Below are 17,855 nucleotides of genomic sequence, written 5' to 3' on the forward strand. Positions count from 1 at the left end.
AAATAATACTTTAGTAACCACATGAAATGGCTGCTAGAAGCCTAGGAAGGGGGCAACTGAAAATAGTCCTGACTTTGCTTTGAAAGAGAGAAGTGAATGGGAGAAGGGTGATGAGAGAACAAACAGGAGGTAGGGAGGAGAAGGTTTTCCAGCTACGTGACACTCAAGACCTTGGCAGTAGCTTGAAGTCCAGTTACTATATAAAGGCCAAACTCCTCCCTTGATCTCTGTGCAGTCCTTCCATCACCATCCATATGCACCACAGTGTGGCATGGAGCCTTCGTGTTTTGGCACAGACCATAACCTAAGGGGGGAAAATAACTTCTCCACTTGGTCTTTTTGACACAAGACAAAAAGTGGGAGTAAAGGAAGTTCTACTATTCCATTCTCAAGTCGGGCACTGAGAAGTAAGAATTGCTTAGTGTCTTATAAGCCTGGAGATAGAAGCTAGTAGTAATCTCTTGTTATCTTGGTGTGCTGTTATTTTAGTTAACAAGGTCCTTTTTATGCTGATTAAATGGACTTTTCTGCTTTTTCAGACACATTGGACATGTTGGTTGGGATCCAAACACAGGTTTTGATGTAAGTAATTTAACAAGTTATTCAAGACACTGAAAAATTAAAAGCTTTAGAGGATTTTTAATGTCAGTTGTGAAGATTGGCATTAAATAAACCTAACTGTACAGTAAAATAGTTATAAATTGTGATTTTATAATATGATTCAAAGATAGAGAGATGTTGCAGTAGAAGGGAATAGGAGAGATCTGGGATTGAGGGGAAAACATGCAAAACTTAAGTTTTTGTGCAAGGTACGTACCTCTCCTAAAACAGTCCTTTCTGACTGAAAAGTCAACTCAGAGACATATCCTTGGCTTTGCTGTTCCTTTTAACTACATGGTTTGTGGGGTTTTTTCCCAATACAAATGATATTTTTTAAAATTTTTCTATTTCAAGCTACTTCAAACTAGTGTATCTGACTTGCAGGTGAACAACTTAGACCCAGAACTGAAAAACCTGTTTGATCTGTGTGGAATTTCAGAGGCTCAGCTAAAAGACAAAGAAACTTCAAAGGTCATATATGATTTCATTGAAAAAACAGGAGGTGTGGAAGCTGTTAAAAATGAACTGCGCAGACAAGGTGGGATTTGGTTTTTTTCCATGTAAAATTAGCAGGGGGTTTTTTGCCTTAAGGATTAGACTAGAAGCTGTTGATGATGAGCAATTTTTGATTCTCTTCTCTGGACTTTATGTCACTACAGTTGCATTGGATTTCATGATGTTTCTGTATACCATATGCTACGTGAAAATGTTCATGCATGACCCATGAGAGTTCCCTAACGAATAAGAATCTTATCTATGTCAGTTATTTCCAGTGACGCTTAGTCTGACGGTAAAGCTGTGCACTATATTCCATATAGATTTTTCAGACTGTGTATGTTGCATATTTATTTTATAATCTCAATCTTACAAATAAATTAAAACCTTAGAAGCAATTTTGCTTTGTCAGTTGTAGTAGTAGCACATGTCTGACAGGTGTATATGTGGTGCCCATTTACCCTGGCAGCACTGCGTAATGAACCTTGCAACAGCTAGAGGCCTGCAAATCTTTTATGAATATTTAAAAAAGAAAAAGAGCTTTTTTTCTAATTTAAAGTAAAAAGTACTAGTTTTGAGCAGGTTTCTGCTGCAAGAAAATTCTCAAATAAGCCATTTTCTGCTTAAGCTTTAAATGTGATCTCAGCTGATCATAGCTGGAACATATAGCAAGTCAGTCTGAAAATTACACTGCCAGTGTCAAACTTCCAAAAATTTGCCTAGAACACTTCTCAAGAGAAATAGGATATAAATGCCATTGAAATTATAACAGTTTGAAACTAGTGAATAAATTGAGTGACTGAAGAGACACAGATTCAGGGTACAATGACTTATTACATTTATTCCTTAGGTCCCCCGCGGTGGAGCGGTATGTATTTGAGCTGGCATCTAAGCATATGCTTCAAAGTATTCATGCTGCTGTGTGATTTCTTTCCTAGATGAGAAACCGTAGTCCACATCTGGTTTACTGCAATACTAAAAATTATAGTCAAACTTCTTAGTTAAATCGCAGGCAAAATTTCACTTACAATTTGTTTTCTCAGGAAGAAATTTGTCAGTTTCTTTATATAATCTTAACTCTGTTTAAATGTTTACAGAGTTGTTGATCCCAGACTGCTGACCATAAAATTGGATTGAAAACACTTGCCTTGGAGTCTTATGACTTAAAATACTTCAAAAATGCCTATTTTTCTATTATGTATGTGTTAACTTCAAGTTATGGCCACTTGCATGTATGCAATTGAAAGGAAAGCTGCCTCATCTTTAACATGCATGATAATAATCTACCTCTGTGCTTTTTGATAGAGGTAGATAAATTATTCCAGTATTTCAGTGGGTTTACCCACAATTATGTTATTTGATGTGTAGGCTTGACTGCTGTTTGAAGTGTTCCTTCTCAACTGAAACTCATTTTTCTGTGTGTTATTGCAAGAATTTCTGTGCTTACATATTCACACTGAGTAGATGCCGCCTAGAGAGTTGCAGACACATTGTTCTGCTCAGATAGAATCCTTTCTTGGTTTTCCTGCCCTTTCCATAGTTTTGGTACTGTTGGTTGGCTGGGGTTTTTTTTAGTGACAATACCATCAATAGAAGATTTCACATACTTTTTTTTTTGTTGTTGTTAATAGCCATGTTCAGATTAATGGGCATTTATAAAAAACTAAACTTGCTTTGCTTGTACCATCTGTTTAGGGGGAAGGGAGAGAGGATGAGGTAATGGTGCTCCCTCCTTGCTCCTCCTCCCTCATTTCACTCCAGCTGAGTGCAGACAAGCCTTATAAAAACTCATTCATTCTGTTTCCACAGATTGGATGTGCTGTATCTCTTTATATACGATGCAAATAAAACCTTTCCCCACAGGAAAACTTAAATTTTGTGTTCAAAATCTACAGGCACTACAGACTCTGGAGCATGACCATGTTATATATCTTTTCAATAATACAGAAAAACTGTCTAGTGCTTGCTGAGTAAATTATATTTGAAAATACTGGGCTCCAATGGCCAAAAAGGAAAGTACGGTCATGTCAGCCAAAAAGTGGTGGGATTTTTTTTTAATTAAGAATGTTGGCAGTATGTCTCTTGCAAAACATATGAAGTTTGAGAGGAGATTCTCCCCATGTTGTTCTTTTGAAGGGATGGAAAAAACCAGAGCAGTTGTTATGTTCTGAAGTTCCACCATATAATTTTGAGAGGTATGTTTCTCTAAGATGAGCAGGGAAGCAGGCACTGAGGCACTAGTGTCTCCTACTTCCTCAAAATCCCTTTTTTAGGGATGTCCCCTCTCTATTCCAGTGAAAACAGCCTACTTTATCAATGTGTAACAGGAATGAGATAATAGAAGAGGTAAAGAAGTATCTTCTTGAGTATAATACCTTTTTCATTATCACAGCATATGAAATCAAATGTGAATTTTCTTAGTTCTATGACGGCACCTGGATTATTGAGTAGTTACGTGCAACAACCTCACAAGCTAAACTACCATATGTCATTAGATTCTTAATGGAAGAGGAAATGAAACAGTGCTATTGAAAATGCCATTAGCAGAGCAAGTACATTTCAAGGCCACTTCATATAGAAATGATCTTGTGCATTGAGGTAGCCCTGAAGTTGTTTACTTTCTATGGTCCCTTCCATAAAGATATTGTTGGAACTGATTTTCAGTAAAGGAGACTAAGAGTCAGTTTATGCTGCATTGTAATGCATTAGTAGGTTTTTTTGTTACTAGAAGATGATGCTTGAAAAAAATATTTGCCTCTAATTCCCTAATAAAATAATGGATAGATTACAAAGTGAAAATTTTGTATTTCACTTTAAGCGTATTTTCTAAAACCTCTTTCTCTTGCCTTCTGTCCTAGATCAACAAAATTTTAGAGGATTCTTTTGAAATTTTTCTGCATTTTTTTCATGAGAAATTGAAACACTAGCTTAAGATACACTTGGGTTATGAAGAAAATTACTACCATAGGACCAAACCAAAATTAATGACCCAGCTTGTTTTGTGACTTTAATTAGTCTTTTTGTGTATTGCACTTGCTTCCTGCAGTGTTGGTTTATATTCAGCTTGGTGTATTCAGTATATTCAGCTTGGTTTGAACCAAAATATAAAGCTATGCTTCATATTCAACTTAATCCAGAATTGGTAAAATTTGCACAGGCACAGAGATCCTTGCAAAAGGCAAGGCAAAGCCTTTTCTCTTTTTCTGTTAGTCTCTGAAAGACTTATGGGTGTTGAGTAGTATGTAATTGTAAATTGTTTTGTTTCATTTCAGCTCCACCTCCACCACCACCGTGCAGAGGAGGACCCCCCCCACCTCCACCTCCCCCTCCCCATAGCTCGGGCCCTCCTCCTCCCCCTGCTAGGGGCCGAGGGGCACCACCTCCACCTCCTTCAAGAGCTCCCACAGCAGCACCTCCACCCCCACCTCCATCTAGACCTGGTGCCACAGTGCCCCCACCTCCTCCAAACAGGATGTATCCTCCACCACCACCAGTGCATTCATCTGCACCATCCGGCCCTCCTCCACCACCACCACCGCCAGCAAGTGGGTCATCTGTTCCTCCACCACCGCCGCCTCCTCCACCACCTCCTGGTCCTCCTCCACCACCAGGCCTTCCTTCAGAGGTTGATCACCAGCTTCCAGTTCCTGTGGGAAACAAAGCAGCACTCTTGGATCAAATCAGAGAAGGAGCTCAGTTAAAGAAAGTAGAACAGAACAGTCGACCAGTGTCCTGCTCAGGAAGAGATGCACTGTTAGACCAGATACGACAGGGTATACAGCTGAAATCTGTAAGTAAAAGCTGTTTCTCATCTGTGTCCTCTTGGGACTTGTAAATGGCTGCAGTATTGCAGTGTGAACAGTAACTTGTGGTTGTTTTGGGCTGGATCCTAACTTCTATTTTGAAGTGATGCTTTAAATGGTAGTGAGAAAATGCTTGGAATGCATATTTGCTATAAATTAGTATTGGTGCGTGAAATTATCCTTGTTTCAAACTCATTTCTCACTTTTTAGTAAAGCTTCAAGCATAAATCCTACAATGATGATACCACGGTATTGTGGCTGTAAAGAACTTTTGCAAGAACTATGAAAGATTGCTGGTCTCCTGAATACTTCAGTAAAATCGTTGAAACTGCAAGGGATGAGTTCAGCAGTAATGGTAGTGGAAGGCAAACACTAGGTTTCCACACCCCCCTGCCCCGCCATCTGCAAATGGGCCTGAGCTCTGCAAACCAACACTGAGGCTTGAACGTTGAGGCTTGTAAGAAGGTGGCTGCCTGTGTCGGGAAAAGTGCTGCCCGTGAGGAATGCCTCTGCTGTTCCTGCTGCAGCTCAGGCTATTAATACTGCTATTTCTTCTTGACATCACTGAATATCTTCAAAATAATTTTGCCTGTAGATACTTTTTTTTTTTTTTTTGCCAGTCTTGCACTTGAGGCTTCTGATGTGAAAAGTGTGAGGGCATGTTAATATTTATTTGCCATTACAGGTATGCAGTATCAAAATCTATTACCTTCAGAAGGGATTATCAACCCAAAGCAAACCTAGTTAACAAACCCAAACAAGAAAAAATATTTTGTAGTATATACTAAGGATAAAATAAATAATGATTATGTAGCCACACAAGTCATGCCTGTACAGCCATATTAAGAAGCTTTCCTTTAGCTGAGCACTCACTTCATGATGGTCAGAGCTGAAATATTTAATCTTGAATATGGGCTAAACTACCATTGTGTTATATGGCAAAAGAGAAGAGGTTGACTTTTTTTATAAATAAATACTTAGCTTGAGCTAAAGAAACAAACTGCAGCTTCACTCTTCCTTCTGGCTGAAAATAAACTCATTAATCTTATAAGGAAGTTTGTCTCAAAATACACAGGTTCTGTTTTGCTAATTGCATCTTTCTAATGTATCCTTTTTTCCAAGGTATCTGATGGTCAGGAGAGTGCACCACCTACACCTGCACCCACCTCAGGAATTGTGGGTGCATTAATGGAAGTTATGCAGAAAAGGAGCAAAGCCATTCATTCTTCAGGTGAGTCTGGTGGAATGTTTCTGACCTCACCACGTCAGGTTTTCAAGAGTTAACACTTCTATTCGACATACAATATTGTTGGAAAAAAGCATGGATTTTGGCATATAGTCCAATACAGAATGCTCTAGGCAGACCCCTAGTGATGGGTTGAATGGTTACTTTAGGCTAGTTTGAATTACTGGTGTATAGTAGTTTGCAGTAATACTGAATTAAAAATTACTTATCAAGGTTACAAGTGACTTATTTCATCAGACATCTACTGGACAAAAATAAGTTGTCAAAATATTTTGGAAGGAATATTTTTGATGCTTTCTGTTTCTAGAAGCCAAAGCTCTTGCAGAGATTCACGCTCTTAAAACTGTGGCTGCCAATGTGCTTTGGATGCCACCTGCTGGATAATAATCAGATAACTAGTGTTACTTGACTAGTTCTGTACTAGTACTGAATCAACTTTTCACACTTCAGTGCTTGGAAGAAAATAAGGCTGCAAGAGGATTTGCATTTGTCAAATACCAGCTTTGTAATAAATGCAGTTCAGTATCTGCAGTGCAGCTGTGTGGTTACGCCTCTTATGTTTAGGCTTTGAGATATTTTTCTTCCAGAGCTTGCCTTGATATGAAAACTGCACTTGCAGACTGTTTGACTAAGTGCAATATAGTTTGTTGATTTGCTGCCCTATGTAGTAATCTGCAATTCTGGTACTTCATATAAATTAAATACCAGAAGGGTGCTAAATACAGTGTTTTTGTAGGGAAGGAAATGCTCTTGCCTAGCAAATAAGTAGTTTCATTTTAACAGGCTACAATTTTTAAATTATGATACATATAAAAATAGTGGAAGGCTGAATAAAGTTAACAAACATTGATGTTGAAGTTGATGTGCATTACATAGCTTAGAATATTCAGTAACCACAATGGACTTTAGCTCACGTTTTGGGGGATTTTTTTATCCGCTTGTACAGTAAACAGAAATCTCATTATGTAGTAAACCTGGGGAAGCAGTTCTTAAGTTTCAGAAATTAATCTGTCCTTGAAGTTTAAAACTCAATCTGGAACAAGCTGGCCACTCTCACATTCTCTAAGAAAGAGTAGTAAGTGTTAAATGAGAACTTCTGATTCTTTTTCTCATAGCAGAAAACAAGATACATTTTTCCTACCTGGGGAAAGGAGTGAGAAAGGAAGCAAATTAGATTTAACTTTCAGCAGGTATCTCTCTAAACTGAATGTCATGTCTAGACATCTTAAAATCAAGTATTACCAAATGTATTGTTGTGACCTCCTTGAATTGATTGTTCTGTTTTCAGAAAGCTGTGGGAGAAATCAGTAACACTTTTGTGTTAATTCAGTACATGCAAGTGACTTGCTTTTTTTTGTCTTGCAGATGAAGATGAGGATGAAGATGATGAAGAAGACTTTGAGGATGATGATGAATGGGATGATTGATCATATATTATTATATATATATATTTTTTAAGGTGAATGATATACTAAACACTACTTTCTGTCTATGGATTCTGTAAAATTATCATGTAAATGTTCTACCAATTTGCTGTATATTTTTGTTGCCTTTTGCTTTTTTATTAATCTGTGCAATACCTCATTTAATCTGTAAAGGTTTGTCATAATCCTCTACAAAGCTACTCCCTATTAATGTGTGCAAGTTTACACCTGGATGATCATGTACATGTGAATATTTTCCATTCCATCAATAAGGGAGTTTAAATGTAATATGTGAGACTGACAAAAACCTTAATGTAATTTAGTTATAATGCAAGAAGGAAAACACTATTTTCATACCCTACTTTTTCTGTATCTAAATTTTCTTATTAAAAGCTAGTATAGCACTATGTTCTTTAAGTGATGCAGCTCTTAGTTTATTTAGCCCCTTCATTTCAAATGCAATGCTACATGAATGTTGAGGCTGGTTTATACTACTGCATGGTTTCAAATACGTCACAACATTGCAGTTCAAATCTTAGCAGTATGCTTTACATAAAATCACTGCAAAAATGCACAGCTAATTGTGAAGATTACCTTGCCCTAACTGTAGCAATACTGACTGCTATTGAACAGCAGGGGTAATTAAATCCTTCAATTAGGGAACTCTCTATCTGAAGTTAAACAGGGTGGCTTTACGTTATAATAGTGGTAAAGACATCTTTGATGCAGACAAGTTCAGGTTTTTTTTTCTTCCCAGCTCTTACTTTCAGAATGAAGAAGTGTAAATTACTGGGGGCTATACTGGAGGCTGGCAATTGCTACAGTTTGATTTATTTTTAAAATCAATTTTATGTGGTTTTCAGGCTGAAGGGCTGCGTTTAATGCTTGCTTCAATAATGTTTAATTACTTTTTAAAATTTGTAGGACATTGGTGTACTAATAAAGTAAACATAAGTGGTATTACTTTGCAGTTTTTGTGTTATGGTACACAACAAATGCTGAAACACCAATCCTACATCCATAAAGTTGGAAAGCCATTAACTCAGAATATACATTTTGAATAAGTACTGAACTTTATGGCAATATTCTGTCTTCATATGTTGGCTTTAAGACCAAGGGTTGTGATGAAGATCAAGAACCCGATTCACAAGAATAGTATTTGAGTAAGTGGACGGAAAATGGGATTCTCATTTCACAGCTTGCACATTTATATAAGTTGTACTTTCTAGTGCAGTAAACATTGGCATATCTGCCTATTACAAAATACTAATCTATGCTAGGTGGGTATTTAGTATCTGCAGCATTAATTACTGTACTTACTGTAACTTTCAGGTAGAAAATCTTTTTAAAAACCACATTATCTGGCACGGAATGTTTAGTTAAGTCAGTCATATTTGGAGTGTAGTTAATGCATAGTGTCCTGGCTCACTGTAGTCACTTTGACTGTAGTCAAGCTATCAAACTAAATTTAAGTTATCGGAATTGTATTGACTGAAACCCAGTGTTGACCTGATCTTGACAGGCTGGACCTGCATGATACGGCTTGGATTTCTAACCCAGTTATAACCTAGTCTTTAGCGAATTAATTTAGTCATATGAGAAGAAAGGAAAGTTGCTGAAAAGTAGTGGGAGAGGTAAGGTTGTAGTTAAATTATTCAGAGGATGCTAACTTCCTTCCAAGAGTAATTTAAGCACATAACTTGAGGAAAAAAATTTCCAAGTGGTCTCACTTTCTTGCGGTAACTTTCGCATTGCCCTCTGCTGCTAGAAACACTTCCTACCAGCTTTGCTGCTTGTAATGGCTTGAGCATTGGATCAAGTGCAGCCTGGGGTAGCTAATGGCAGTGGAGTTAAGAACTTGTGTATAGGGAAAATACTTGTATGGCTTTCATATAACTTCTGGCACTGCTCCCTTATTTTTTATTGCATATAGGGCATTTTAAAATTAAGCAGATGAGGCCTAGAGGTTTTCCTAACATGCTACTTACTAGATATGTTTAGCTGTTATGTTCCCAGAATTGGAATTTCTGTAATATAGTTAATAATTAAGCATCACAGTTCATTAGTCAAACTTCTATTCCAGGTTTTGGGAGCTCTGAAGTTACCTTACTGAATAAAACTTTGATTTGTAGATACTGGCCAAAGAAAGCTTTTGGTTTTTCTATTTCTTTTTCTTCATACAAAAAGTACACTCACATTCTGTGGTGTCCAGGTTCATATTTACTTTAAAGTAGTGTTTGTACATGATAAATTTCAGGCATAAAAACTGCAGTGGCACTTAAGTTAGTCATACCTGCATGCTTCAGCACTCCGCCACTTGCACTATGAGCAGAAGATAGCATTTCATGATACTGGTGCATTGTTGCTAAACATTGTAATGAAGGCCTCTCTTATATTCTGGTTAAATGACTGTCCAGATAGCCTTAGCAATTAACGAACAAGCATGAGGCTTTTGTATCTCAACACTCTATGTGCATAGACAATATCAGCTAGCCACTTGTACGTATGAAATCCGTAAGAACTTCTCAATCATTCAGTTTTCCATTTATTGAACTGAAATTTTTAGTATGTGAATTTTTGAAATGTACAGTGAATAGGATGTTGCACTGGTGGCAATTCATCATGAAGCATAATAAAATTAATTTGACCCAACTAGCGTAAAACTGTGTGGTTTTTAAGTGCTAATTGTGGCACAGCTTTTAAAATAGATCTGCATATTGATTACACACTTTAAAAGTAACTTTGGTCGCCTAGCCAAGTTCACAAAGCAGTAAATAGCTGCTGTCAAATCGCAGCAGTTTTCATGTCTCTGGAAAGTTGGATTGTGCTAGTGAATAAACACAATGAGTAAGAATGTGACACCCTGTCCTCCTGGCAGATCTCACAGCTGCTCAGCAGCCTCTCTGGAAACAGCTACTGCTGCAGGCAAGTGCAATAATCCAGCAACAGTTCAAGGTCAAACAAACATGGCTGCATTAGTAAACAGTCTAGAAGGAGTACTAAATAGTTAACTCCTGTCAATGAACGCTCTAACTTACGAGGTTTTTACAGGTATAAGTCTTTGTCTTGCGTGTTGTAATGGTTGAGCTCAGGACACTTCAGAAGCCTGTTTTCCTCTGAAGCAGCTGAAGAGTCCAGCATTTCAAATTTTTATCTGGTGTACACTGTCTTTTATAGTTTAGTACTTCTGTGATTTTTAGGCCTTAAGTGCAAGGCAAAGTTGGAACTGTTACTTAGAGGGTGTGCTGAGGTATGTAATTATTTCCTCTCCACTTAGTAAACAGAAGCTTAAAATGTGCTTTTGAAAGGAGGCTTTTTCAATTTTTTAATTCGACAATGGTTACTTTCCCAAGTAAGATGTATGTAAAGAGGAAAAAGGAGGAGAGATCCTTTTGTTTTTAAGACGGTTACCAATCCGTTGCAACAGCCTTTATCTAATCATTGGAGGAATTTCTGGTCTAATTAAAGTTCCTGAAGCTTAAGTACAGTGATAAGCAGCTTTATTTATAGAAAAGTGAAAATGGTTTAGGGAAGCTTAGAAGATACTAAACCTCTGTCTCTCAAAGGAGCGGTGTTATCCTCTAGCACTGCAGTAAGGGCTCCTGTTGCTATGTATTTGTTTACTGCCTGGAGTGTTTTCCTGTGAGTGAGAAGGAAAGGGTAGGGTAGTACGAACTGGAACGTGAGCTGTGGAGGTTTAATGTCCATGGTTAAGCCTGACACTTCTCTCTAAGGTAGTGTTCAGAAGTTTGAGGATTTTTACACAGTTGTGGAAGAGACTTTTTTTTCTTTTTAGCCACCAAACTGCTATGGCATGCCTGCTATTTTGTGCTCGGAAAAATAAACCATTAGTTGTTTGAAATCACAGATTTGAAATTAATGCAGACACATGTTGAGAAGTAGAATCATTGCATCAATATCAAAATATAAATAATGAGTTGTTTTCTGACATTGTATTTCATGCTGAATTTTACAGTATTTGTGGAGTAACCTGCTAAAATGATCTAGAATAGTAATTTATCAAGTATTCAAATTTTTCTCTAATGTAGTTTTGGGTAATACCTGCAGGACTTACCCATCTATGAACAGCTTAATACATGCCTGAAATTGTGAAGCTTGAAATTTTATATTTATTGTGGTTTTTATCTATTAGTACTGACAAACATACTTAAAGGCCTTTTTGCTAGTGCTCTAAAGAGATTTTGGAGTCTTTTTGGAGTGACATTCTTGAGCCATTACTTCATGTGTGTGTTTTTTCCCTCCCTGAAGCTTAATCATCTTTTCTGAGTTTTGTTACTCAAGCAGTATGAATTTTAAATTTGTTACTTGACGATTAGATGGGAGGGTGTAAGGTTTTCTGAGCAAAAAACTTCAGAGAAGTTTTAAAAAACAGAACAAGTTTGAAAATAGACATAACCCGCATTGTATTTGTGTATGTGCCAGCTGGGGGACACAATATGATCTGGAGTTTGAAGCTTAAGAAATACGATAATGGTTGTGTCATATATCAGACACAAAGTATTTGCTTAAATGACATCGGCAGGCATGCAAAATCAGGAATCAGCTCTTCTGGATGTTGATGCCAAAAACCAGGCAACTGCCGGAGCAGTTGAGCTAGATTTGGAGCCCTTTGGTAGATGGGGCTTTCCCAGACGCTCAGGATACAAGGTACACAGACTGACAGACTGTTGAGAAACCTGCACCCTTTTTTTTTTCTTTTTTTTTCTTTTTTTTTTTAAACTAGATGCTACTGTAGAATTTTTCTGGTTAGAATAGTCTTTTGGACCAAAACAGTGCTTATTTCATCATCAAGGGAGGAGATGGTCCTCAGCATATAGTCCTTTTTCAGGGTTATGCCTGTTCAACTGTCAGCAGAGAATCTGTCTTTATTTTTAATTTCAAAATGAAATGGAAGAAGCAGTCTAGACCCAGTTAACATAAACGACATTTTCTGTGGTTAGTCTCCTGAGTAATGTGTGTAAGCGTGAAAGGCAAGTGGCTAAAGCAGCAATCTGCTCAGTAGTAGCATTCTCTTTCAAGGTCCTACAGCAAGAATTAAGTTTTCACCAGTAGTAGCTTTAGTACCTAATCCTTAGAGAATATATTACTGAAACTCACCTGCTGTCCCCAAGGCAGGTAAGAGGAAGATTCTGGAGAGCAAGTGAGCCCCTCTGCTGTCAGTTGTGTTAAGCAGTGCTCAGGCCTGCGTTTTGTAGTTTTGACCATGCTAATAGTGGGTTAGCTGGTACAAAAACAAATAGCATGCTCTTTGTATCAAAGTTGGTGCCAAGAGCACATGACAGGGAAGATACAGACCATGATATTGCTGTTGGGTTTGTTTTTGAAATGGGGATGCTACTGATTAGTTCTCGGCATCCCATCCGGCTCCTGTTTAGGTTCTGTGCTGCCCTTTTCATATGTGAGTCAATATAATTCTCGATGAAAAGCATAGCAGGGATGGTACCTGGACCTTTTTGTTTCTTCACCATGTCTCCAATTTGCCAAACAGAAATAATACATCTTTAGAAGTATTTCTAGATGACTTTTCCAAAATTTTTGTCTGAATGACATACTGTGGTTTGGAGAGGGAAATACTGGTTTTCTTGGCAGGAGGTCTCCCCGCAGACTCTGTGTTCTTAGAAAAGTATTTGAATATGGCACATTACATTGCTAATCTGCTCCTCAGCCAGGCAACCCATCAAGTGTGTTACTCCTTACGGAGAAAATAGTTCTTAAAAACCTACTCTATATTCCTTATGAATTACCCTAATTGTAATGCAAGCTATCAGATAAAGCAGAATTCTTACCAGACTAGGAAAAAAGGAAAGCTACCAACAAAATGTAAGACCTCAGCCAGCAAGATGCCTAGGAAGGTTGCACAGCCTGACTAGGGTTTTTTAGCGGCCAAAATGCAGACAAATATATACCAAGAGTATTCAGAGACCTTAAAAAAAAAAAAAAAAAAAAAAACCCACACAAAAAAAAAAACCAACCCAAAAAACCTGATTACAAGTTGGCAGAAGGACCAATAGAGTCCAGTAAAGCAAGATGAAGGAGAGAAAAACTGTGTGAAATCATTCTGCAATGTTTAAAGGATCCCTTTCGTGCTCTAACACCCTCCATGCTGGCCTTAACAGGAGCTGCAATATTCTTCTGACTCCTGCTAAACTAATGTCCTACCCAGATAACTGAAGTGTCTTTCTTGCAGATACATTATCACATCTCAGCCCTTACTGCTCTTGGCCATTCTGGTCTTCACCACCAATGCCTTATTTCTGGACAGCTCTCCAAACGTCATCATAAAAATACAGTTAGCATAATTGCCTAACAAATACCTTCAGCAGCCTACAGCATGCAGCTGTGGTGTAACACATGAGCCATTTCAAACTGAGCAGAAGTTGTCCTGATGTGGATTCCTCTTGGGGAAAAAATGGTCTTATCTACATACTTAGCTGAAGAACAGTGCGATACTAAATGACCATCAGAGAAAGCTTTGCACTGATTGCTCTAACAAGCAACGTGAGAGATGGGTGGCTGGTCAAAGGATAGCTGTAATCCAAGATGCAAGATGCATTCTTCAAGGAGTCAACCCTACATACATCACTGCTGGCATAGAAAACAAAAAAAATACTGGAATCTTTCTTTGCTGCTGGGCACATTGCCTGGTTCATCATGTGTGCTGACTCTCTAGGGAATGGACCTCAGGAAATCACATGGGCCTTGGGCAGCAACCAGTCGGGATGATCATCATCATTCCACTATTTTATGTGAGGGATCTGCCGCCTCAAGCTGCCCATCCAGTCTAGAGATGGTATCTGGATTTGGAATGAGTTTAGAGCAGCATTCCTTGTACCTTGCACTGTGGATGCTAGCTGTCTAACCAAGTTACCTTCAGTTACACTGCAGTGCAGAGGATTTAGTGAGACTGTATTCTGCCAAGTAGAAATGAACTGTCGCACTGATACCTGTAGACATAATGTATCTCTGTTTCCTGAAAGGCTGTAGCTGCAACCCCCTGATTGAAATAAAATCCTGTGGTAGTTGAAGTTGTTAGTTGTGTTCCTTGTGTTTTCACTGTCAGAACAGCCTTTCTGTTGGTCCTGAAATCCTCCAGAAGTGTGACACAATATGAGAACATTACAGATCTTCGTGGTTCCTGACTTTCCAATAAAACTAGATTATATGCTTCCTTATGTCCTTCCCCAAGCCACGTTTGGCACTAAGCCTCTTACCTTTGGCCCATTCTTCAGACGTTCTCTCTCTGCATAGATAGAACTAGTGCCTTCTGGAAGACAGTAAAAAGTCAAACTATCTGAACATTTGCCATCTTGTCCGTTCTTTGCCATAAAACTCATTCAGGTTGTTAGCAGGCGGACAAGTGCCCTGGATGAAGCTGCTGCTCTGTATGGCAGGAGCATCTTGTCTAACCTCAAGCAGATTATCTCTTGGTGCTGCTTTGGAAGTGACTCCGAAGAGTGGTGGCCATCAGGGAGGACTGTCTGCATGGGGTAGCTCAGCAGTGTGTACAGAAACCTACAGCGAACATCATGGGTGTCATCTCCCCATGCAACAGGCCCCATGGTTCAGCGTTCAAGAGATTCACCCATATTCTCTCTCAGAAATAGACGATGTGTTACTGAGAAATGAGGGTGGGCTGCATCCCAAAGTAGGCTCCTACATTTGTCCAACTCAGCCACTCTTCAGACTCTGTTTATCTCCACTGGCTGTAATGAGAGTGTAGACATCCATTGAGCAGGTAGGCATCCATACTTCAGACACTTAGATAGGTGTCTTATCTGAAACCAGATCTCACCCCAGCTCGCCCTGTGCCTCACTTGCCCAGCTGTGTAATGGTGGTAACAGCATATCAAAAGTAATGCATATATATACATACAGACCGTGGTACTGCAGTCCAGACATGTGACACTTAAAATATTTTTAAATGACAATTTTGCTTACTAAAATTTAGTTATCTCAATTCTCAGAACAAAAACATTGGCTAAGACTTCTTTATGTCTACTAGGCCTGGTTTTCAGAATCAGCAGCCATTTTTAAGCTCTCAAAAAGAAAAACAAAACCCACCTGAATCGTGTCTGTAAACCAGAGTTAATCTGAGCAGTTTGATTATCTGTGTGTGCAAATATGGGACCATACTCTTGTGTTCCCTTAAACTGTGCTTTTGAATTTACTATCTCCTGTCTGATCAGAACACTGGAAACCCAGCCACAGCATGCAGTTCCCCTCGGATTTAGTTTTAATAAACTTTAAAAGTTTTAATAAACCATGTGAAAAACATGAATTTTGGGACAGAGCTATAGAGCAGTTGCTAACCCCGTGGTTTACAAGTGAAATGTGCTCAGCTCCCATGGGGAGCACTGCAGTGTGATTGACGGTGTCAGAAGCTTAACTGATCCTGAACAGGGAGTCCTCGCCAGGGCGAGCCACCCGAGCCCAAGTGCGTGATTATTGCAGGCTGCGTTTGTACGAGCGGCAGCAGCTATGTACGGCCCTATCGTATGGCCACTCGGCTCTGCCTATTCAATGTATCAGACGTCCTCACTGGTTGGCTACGAACGGGCACACATTTCTCCCTAAGGATGCAAAGAACGTTAGCTTCATGGGTGTAAGTCACTACAAAATCACAGGAATTGGTGCCTCTTCTGAACGCCTGCAGGTCTGCAAGACCAAAGGGTGCAGCAGTGCTGCTGCCACGCTTTCGGAAAGCTTGGGGGCCTCTGAAGACTTTAAGTACAGGAGGTATTCTGTTAATGGCTTGGATTTACTGCAGCTCTGTGCGTGCTGGCTCCTGCTGGTTTCGTCTTACTGCCTCGTCTGTCTCTATCATCTTGGTTTGAAAGGGGCCATCCTGTTTTCATCAGGGTGCACGTTAAAGCTCTGACTTTCTTTGAGGAAAGGCAGCCAATAGCTTTGAAGTGTGTGATAATATTTTTGCTGCGGGATGACAGTCACACTCTATATCCCCAGCCTCTCAGATCATCACGGGACATTAGGAGAAATTGTGACTGGACGCGGCTGAAATCAGATTGATTTACTTTCCTCTATTAAATTTCTTTTTTATTATTTGCACTTGATAACTACTATAGCCACAGGGTAAAAATATGTCAGCTATTTCAGCTGAACAATGTGATCCATGCTTACCTAAAACTGTTGGACTTGCCATATATTTTAAGATCCCAGCTAAGATTTTATTAATCTTTCTGCATAATTTTCAGTGAACAGCTGCACTGTCAACTTAGAGACAGAGAGGTGTTCCAAGAAACACAAGGGCAAACGTAGCTCTTTAAATCTGACCTCCTGTTTTATTACTATGAAGACAGTTGGGTTCTAATTTAGCAGCATCTATTCTGCAGCATTAAAGAAGAAAAAAAAGAAACAAAAACTTTGTCATTTGTGTTGCTAATTTGACTGAAACTGGCAAAATGTTTCTGCCCAATGCAACTTCTTAAGGTCTTGCTAAACAGAAGCTCATAGATGTACTAACCCCAAAGTTTTTCATTCAGTTTAAATATTGGTTATTCTCTGCACGTGTGTGCCAGCATTTTGTTCAGGACCTCTAAGCATTTTCCTAACACTAACCAGATTGGACTGCAAGAGGTTCTGTAAAGGGTTCAGGCAATAAAATGTTACTGTTCAAGTTGCAAATGGGGAAGGCTCATTTCACCAAGGCTTTTGCAGAATTTTGTGATAAAGGTATGTGCTCTATCCATTGCTCCTGATTTCCAGCAGTATTACATTTTATCCAGTCATGAAATCCTTCCACCAAGCTGTATTTAGAACCACTAAACTGGAGTGAAGTCATGGTATGGACTCAGTAAGTCAAACTGTTGGGATGTTCTGGAAATAGATGGGATAGGAGCTCTGCAACAGCAAACGCAGCAGTACGGTGGTACTTAACTAGCAATAGTCTCAGTGTCAGAGAATAATATGTGTTTAATTGGTGTGATACTTCAACGACAGGTCGTGTAAGGAGTAGAGCTATCAGTTTGTAGAGAGTGATTCCCTATAGGGTTAGTTTTTATAATGTTCATTGAGCAGCTCTCATGTACCATAGCTACCTGCTGGGGACACATGGTATGGGGTTGTCTCTGCATTTCATCACTGTTTCCTCTTAAATCATAGAATCATAGAATCATAGAATCATAGAATCGTTTAGGTTGGAAAGGACCTTTAAGATCATCCAGTCCAACCATTAACCTACACTACCAAGTCCACTCTAAACCAATCAAGGGTAGACTAGACTAAACCATGTCCTGAAGTACCACATCT

At 38.9% G+C, this 17,855-nt stretch overlaps 1 protein-coding gene across 1 annotated transcript in view; it reads left to right on the top strand.

The window, feature by feature from the left end:
• The window catches only part of WASL (WASP like actin nucleation promoting factor), a 49,469-nt gene extending 41,898 nt beyond the window's left edge, over positions 1–7,571 (top strand). The window contains exons 7-11 of the mRNA XM_075725314.1: positions 540–582; positions 985–1,138; positions 4,368–4,885; positions 6,021–6,129; positions 7,510–7,571. Coding sequence (XP_075581429.1) covers positions 540–582; positions 985–1,138; positions 4,368–4,885; positions 6,021–6,129; positions 7,510–7,571 — 886 coding nt within the window. The remainder of the gene's footprint in view (positions 1–539; positions 583–984; positions 1,139–4,367; positions 4,886–6,020; positions 6,130–7,509) is intronic.
• The last annotated feature ends 10,284 nt before the right edge of the window (positions 7,572–17,855 follow it).

The sequence above is a fragment of the Pelecanus crispus genome, chromosome 1 (genome assembly GCF_030463565.1).
Source record: "Pelecanus crispus isolate bPelCri1 chromosome 1, bPelCri1.pri, whole genome shotgun sequence".
Lineage (NCBI taxonomy): Eukaryota > Metazoa > Chordata > Aves > Pelecaniformes > Pelecanidae > Pelecanus > Pelecanus crispus.